At 36.1% G+C, this 7,121-nt stretch overlaps 1 protein-coding gene and 1 long non-coding RNA gene across 21 annotated transcripts in view; one reads left to right on the top strand and one right to left on the bottom strand.

Moving 5' to 3' along the window:
* The window catches only part of LOC106874615 (neogenin), a 305,112-nt gene that overhangs the window by 68,109 nt on the left and 229,882 nt on the right, over nucleotides 1-7,121 (bottom strand). For all 20 annotated transcript variants that reach the window (XR_008264864.1, XR_008264863.1, XR_008264865.1 and 17 more), the window contains one exon: nucleotides 352-511. Coding sequence is in view for 14 of the 20 variants with exons in the window: in XM_052970426.1 (XP_052826386.1) it covers nucleotides 352-511 (160 nt within the window). In the remaining 6 variants the exon portion in view is untranslated. The remainder of the gene's footprint in view (nucleotides 1-351; nucleotides 512-7,121) is intronic.
* Nucleotides 1-7,121, top strand: part of LOC128248697 (uncharacterized) — a 118,654-nt gene that overhangs the window by 71,394 nt on the left and 40,139 nt on the right. The gene's annotated exons all lie outside the window — the stretch shown is intronic.

Raw genomic sequence — 7,121 nt, 5'->3', positions numbered from 1 at the left:
ATTTGTGCACACACACATACACACGCATATATATACATACACATATATACACACACACACACACACACATACACAATTTTATTAAACTGGCTCCGATGAAATTTTTAAACCCTCTTTTGTCTTTGTGGCATCTAATGGATTTAGAACTGCCAAACTTTTTAGAGTTTTGACACACACACACACACACATGCAACAGGCTTCTTTTAGTTTTTGTCTATCAAATCCACTTTATGAGGATTTGGTCAGCCTGAAGTTATAGTAGACTTGTTTAATGGAAACTGATCTGGGGGCTAACGAACGACGAACAAACAAACAAACATGAATAATTAGAGAATAACACAACCAACCAACCTCCGTTTGTTTCTGTATTCCTTCTTCTTGCAGATGACGATTGCAACAGCCACAACGGCAATGCAGAACGTCACCCCGATAACACAGGCAATAATAATAATCATAACATTGGTAGGAACAGAATCATCATTTTCATCTTCATTTGGTTCTTTGTTAACACCTGCAAGGTAAATGAAAAGGTAGAAACAAAAAACGAAAACAACAAGCAAAAAATAAATTCAATAAACTAACAGCATCGTCGTTAACAACAGTAGTAACAACACTAGATTGTTAATTGATGCAGGCTTTGAGAATTAATATTCCCAATGAGGGTTAGAGGGTGAAAGGGGTGGAGGGGGAACAATAATTAAAGAAATATCAATGCAGGACACAACGATATTTACTATTAATTGAACTACAAACGTAAATTAATCATGCAAGTGTAGAATTGTAAATGCAGGTAATCAAATGTGCAGTAAATTGAATGAAAAATAAATTACCAACAGATATTTGTGTAGTTGCTTCAGTTATGCAAAAAAAGAAACAACAAGAAAAAAAAAAAACAACATCAAATGAAAAAAAAAATTAAAATTAGAAACAAACAAAACAATAAAAAACAAATATGAATATACCGAAACAAAACAGAAAGCAATGTAGTATACAAAACAAACAAACGAACGAACAAAGAAAAAAAAAAACCCAAGAGAGAAAGAAAAAAACTTAGCAGGAACTAATTTCATGGTTTGTCTGAATAGAGATAATCGGTTAATATTTAACGCTACGATGACCCCCATGCATCAACATGTGGGTGGTTGTGGTAGTAAATATTAAAAATAAGGCAAATAGATAAATGAAGATTTTTTTAGATTTAAATAAAAGCTAAACTGAAATGAGCAAGAAAGCTGAAGGGTATTAACTTCAGAGCTTTATATACAAGTCTGGAGAAACACACATGGTTTAGATTTAAAAAATGTATAATGAAATTTATTTATATTCGTATTTACATCAATATTCATGAAATGTCTTTCCCATGTTGCGTAGAAACGAGTGTAATTGAAGAAATAAATATAATACCATAAATTCCAGACTTTAATTTTATATATTCATGCTTAGTGACTAATCTATTTGACTTGTAATTTCAGCTTGTATGGATATTTTCTTCTCTGAGATAAACCTTCTACAAATACGTACTCTGTTAGCTGGTATTTGCAGAAGAGCTTACTGAGGATTCTGTTAAAATTTTTTCCCCATTTACCTATTTATCTATCTGTATGATTTTTATTATACACTGAGCCACTGAATAAGGCTGTAATGATTTTTAGTTCAGAAACAAAGCCTCCAGGTTCAAATCTACTTTGGGACTCAAGAATAAGAAAGACAGAACATGAAATGGTTTGCAATAAGAAATAGTAAAGTAAGATAGCCATCAGACCATATTGAAGTATGCAATAACAATATAGATATGATGATGATTGGTATTTGAATGGATGGTGATATTCTTGGTCTATATATTTATTTGTATCCAAAATTTCTATATTTGTGTTGTACTGTTTATACCTATCATATATTTAAAAAAAAAAATTTTTAAATCACCCACCCAAAACATTGCATGTATATAATTTTTTGAAAAGGTGCAGTATATCCCTGATGTAGTACGTGGTGGCCAAATGTGTAGGCAATGGGAAGAGAATCTAAACAGGACTGTGATGATTAATCATGATGCCTGTAAGCCTAACCTGAACTTTTAGCAATGAATATGGCCTTAACTCTTTAGCATTCAGATTATTTTGTCAAACTTATTTATTCACATTTTCATCATCATCGTTGTCGTTTAACGTCCGCTTTCCATGCTAGCATGGGTTGGACGATTTGACTGAGGACTGGTGGTCCAGGAGGTGACACCAGGCTCCAATCTGATTTGGCAGAGTTTCTACAGCTGGATGCCTTTCCTAACGCCAACCACTCCGAGAGTGTAGTGGGTGCTTTTACGTGCCACCGGCACAAGGGCCAGTCAGGCGGTACTGGCAACAGCCACACTCAAAATGGTGTATTTTCCGTGCCACCTGCACAGGAGCCAGTCCATTGGCATTGGCAACGATCTCGCTCGAATGTTTTAGGTCTGAGATTTCAAAGATGTGACTGTTTATCTTAATAATATTACAGGCTAGGTGTGAGAGGCCAGCTCTGGCCAGATTGATCATAATAAAGTGGATGGAATACTTAGGCCGGATATGGCCAGTCTAAATGCTAAAGAGTTAAAAAACTTGTGTTGACTATACACATAACAGTCTTATTCACTAAGCCAATAGTACATGTGTGAATTATATATCATTATTTTTGTTTGCTTTCCATGCTAGCATAGACTGGACAGATTACCAAAGTAAAAGATATTTGGAGCCATTGCGCGCCCCCTAGACAGAATGGAGGATCATGACACCTGTATGTTTCAGTTTTGTCATGTTTTTTTTTATGGCTGGATATCCACCTTAGCACCAATTACTTTACAGTGTGTACAAACAGCATTTTATCACTACACCAACAGCAGGGAGGTTGCTGTGTCCTTGATTAGGATTAAACCTCCCTCTTGATCCATCCTAAACTGTCTCACCTTGTTTGCCAACTACATGACAGAATGTACTGGCTGCGTTTTGATACGGCACTGGTATCAATGAAGTTGCTTTCTATTTTGTTAAGTCTAAAGAACCCTCGTTAGTCTAAGGTGGGTTCATTTGCTGAAGGCAATGTGATCGTGAGAGTAAATGGCTGATGGAACAATGACAGGAGAAAAACCAGGATGGGTAGGTGAAGAAAAAAAACAAGAGTATGGAGGTAGAAATGGTGATTAAGGAGAAGGGGGTAGAGGGGGTGGACAGTAGTGGAGATGGACAATGGTAACTGTAGTGTATGTCAATAACAAATGGTCAGGAGAGAGAGAGTGATGACTGGCAATACAGAAATGGTGAAGATATGTATTGGCACAAACAGACCTGATGCAGTCTTTTATATATATAAATAAGCCTTGTAATGGGCACAAACAATAGAATGATAAGCATGGTGGTAGGGACGATAGAATAGGGCAAAGGGCCAGAGCCATCCTTCATTTCAAAGGCAGCAAAGCATGGTGTATAGATGGGAACACAGGCTGCAAGGTACAGTTAATAAAAGAGAAGCTGAATACCAGAGGGATGGGAGGGTCAGACAAGTCCAATGCTAACCTTTGTTACATGAACAGCATAGAATAGCAAACACTACCATGCTTAGTTGCACAGGCAGCATAACAGAATGAACAGAAGAAAGGGCTGAAAGAGGAGGATGTGGGGTGATAGAAATGAAAGGGTCTCAAGAGGCACAGGAGATAGTAAATCCAGGGACATAGTGAACAAGAGACCTAAATATAGACATATTATACTTCTCAGTCTCCAAAACCATTTTAATAATCATTTCACTGTATTTGCATAAGTGGGTGGATCTTCTTGTCATCAATCATCACCATCTTTTTTCATCTCCTCCATTAGGTTCAGCATCCTCAGATTAGTCTCCACCACTTCATCCCATGTCTTCTTAGATCTCCCTCTTCTGCAGGTTCATCCACCATGAATGGCTTGCATTTCTTTACACAACTGTCATCTTCAATGTGCATTAAACGCCCTTACAAATGCAGTCTTCTCTTTTGTACATCTGATTCATCTTACATCCAATGTTTCTCCAGTGAATGTGTACTCCATTGTTCATGCATACAAACATTAAACACCCAGGAAACCATGCTTGCTTCGTATCTTTCCAGCCTTTGTAAATTCTTCGCATTCAGAGCCCACGTCTCACAACCGTGCAGCATTATATTTTGTACATAGGCATCATATATTCAACTGTCACTCTAAAGAGAGAAACTCTTTGTTACCAGCAGCGGTAATAGCTCTCTGAACTTTATTTAGCCCATTCTAACCTTGGGTTGCGCTACTTTTGGAACACCTACCTCCACTGCTAATTATGTCAGCCACATAACAGAAGCTGTCAGGGCATTTGAGAGAATCTATTTCATGTGTTATTAATACTTATTATCCTTGTATATATGCTGCATATGAAGTCTACCTTCTCTTTAGCTTGCCTATGGTACCTCTGTACCTCTTAAGCACCCATAGTTTACACAGGGTAGACCATATGAAATTTCTAACCTTCCTCTTTTCTGCGATATTAACCCATTACCTACCAGTGATCTCATATGAGATCACTATAAAATTACAAATTTCGTAATTATCTGTCAATATTTACACATATCTAACCTTTTTGCTATATCTACTAGGTATATTTCTCTGATATTCAAATGAGGTTTGCTAATTTTTCACCCAATATCTCACTTATTTCTATTTAAAATGTTAATTTGAAATGTTATTTTGATCATTCCAGCGTGTTTCTAAGGCTGTTTTATGCTAGAAATCAAAGTCTCATAAAAAAATTCCAGTTAATAGAATTATGGGAGGTAATTTGTTTAAGTTCTTTGATAGGAATGTCCTTCAGGTATATAAAAATATAACCTCTCCATTACTCATTGTGTTTTTTTCCCTGATTTACAGGTAATTAATTGATTATATATACATATAGGATTGGTTCAGAATTATTGACCTATTTATGTACTAAAATCATTATTACTATATATTATTATTACATATTACAATCAAACGTCAAACACCATCTTCTGCACAGTTTCTGTTAATCAACCAAATTTCACCCACAAAGCATTTGTCAATTTAAGGTTACAAAAGACACTTGTCCAAGGCACCACATAGTGGTATTGAACCTGGAATCAGATGGTTACAAAGCAGACTTCTTAATACCTATCTCACCAGCAGTGTGTCCATCTTAGCCAGAGCATCTGAATCATAACAGGGTATCGTCTATGAGTGGCTGGGTAAGACTAGTGTACTCGGGGAAGGACAGAGAGCTTGGTCCCAACTGCCAGTGGTCATTTTATTTAACTCTCAATGAAATCATACCACTGTTTGTGTCTCACTCATGATTCAAATGATAAAGTTTGAGTTTAATGAAATGCTTTTACACAAAAAAAAAAAAAATGAAGCCCACAAAAAAAAAAAACCCCAAAGAAAATAGCAAATAACAAGAACTATAACCACACAGTGAAACAAGAAAATACTACAGCAAGAGGCACGCGCGCGCTCGCATGTATACATGTGTGTGTGTGTGTGTGTATATATATCCAGGAGTAATCTGGGTTATTTGCATCAGTGTGGCAATTAATATTCAAGTGAGACATGAGCAAATATAAAAAAAAACCCAACAAAAAACCAAAACCAAATCAAAACAATAACAAACAAAGCACAAAGTGAAAGTATTTAATACTTCGGGAGGAAAGAAAGGGAGAAAGTGACCAAATAAATATGGTACATCTTTGAATCAACTTGTTTTTCTTTCTTTCCTCACATTTTTACATCCTGCTGTATTTTTCTTTCCTCGCTTCTTTCATAACGAAGGACCATTGTCCAAAACAGGGGTTTTCAAACTGTGGTCCGCGGACCACAGGGGGTCCGTGGACAGCAAATACTTTTTATGGGCAATTTGATTCTATATATGTTTTTTAATCGAAATCTTTTAATTGACATTAAACCTATTTGTTAAATACTGTTAAATAAATAAATGTAAAAATATATGTTATTTTAGGCAAATATTTATGTATAAATTTCATAAGCGTTTATAAGGGGGTCCCTAAGGTAAAGCCTGAAATATAAAGGGGTCCGCAAGTCAAAAAGTTTGAAAACCTCTGGTCCAAAACACTAATCAATTTTTCTTTAATTTTTTTTTCTCTTCAATTATTACCCTGACTTTGTACTCAGATGCTTTTGCTCATGTCTCATTTAAGCTATTAATTAATTAGACATAGTAACCAAAATAGTGCCTCCACCAGACTAGGTTGGTGAGAAGGATTCCTCAGAAACCCTGACATATGTTCAATGAATATCTAGCGAAAAGCCATCAGGACAGGTGTGAGGGGCATGAACTATTGCTGCATTCACCATCTGTCAGAATATTCTCCAGATCATAGGCGCAGGAGTGGCTGCGTGGTAAGTAGCTTGCTTACAAACCACATGGTTCCGGGTTCAGTCCCATTGAAGATAACCTTCTAGCATTTAAACTGGCCAGATGTGGCCAAAATATTCTACCCGTTTTATGTTCAAACTGATCAGATCTAATCTCTCACACCGACCTTACAGTTTCATTCCCAATCTGAACAATCACATCATTGAAATCTCAAAGCTATGAGATAATGCACGATTATTTTAGAAAAATGTGAATACATAAGAATTACATTTGATTGAGTTATCTAAATGTTAAAAGGTTCAATAAACTGGTAGGTTTTTTTTTTGCCTGGAAAAGCATTCCCCTCCCCCCAACTCATAAGGGGATGTTGTGGATAATATAAAGGTCGGGCATGAAAGTACTCGGGCTGGGTTTATAGTAAGCAGGAGATGGGTAAAGGTTATTGGAGTAGAAGACTTCGGAAGACACTGATATTTAAATCGTTCCATTGTGGATGAATAAAGCTGTTGTCACTTGGACACAGGTCAATAATTGATAAAGTAGTGTTTGAACAATGAACAAGTGATTGATATAAACAAAAAAAACCTCTTCAACTCATGATGGCATCTTTAAACAATACAACACTCTACTCTCAGATATGTTAGATGTTGTGAAGAATTGTTTTGAAAAATGTCATGCAGAATAACATTCTATAAAGTTAAAAGAGAGAGAGAGAGAGGGAGGGAGAGAGAGGGAGGGAG

The sequence above is a fragment of the Octopus bimaculoides genome, chromosome 9 (genome assembly GCF_001194135.2).
Source record: "Octopus bimaculoides isolate UCB-OBI-ISO-001 chromosome 9, ASM119413v2, whole genome shotgun sequence".
Classification (NCBI taxonomy): Eukaryota; Metazoa; Mollusca; class Cephalopoda; order Octopoda; family Octopodidae; genus Octopus; species Octopus bimaculoides.
Note: the sequence above shows the minus strand (reverse complement) of the source record. Positions and strands in the feature narration are given on the sequence as shown.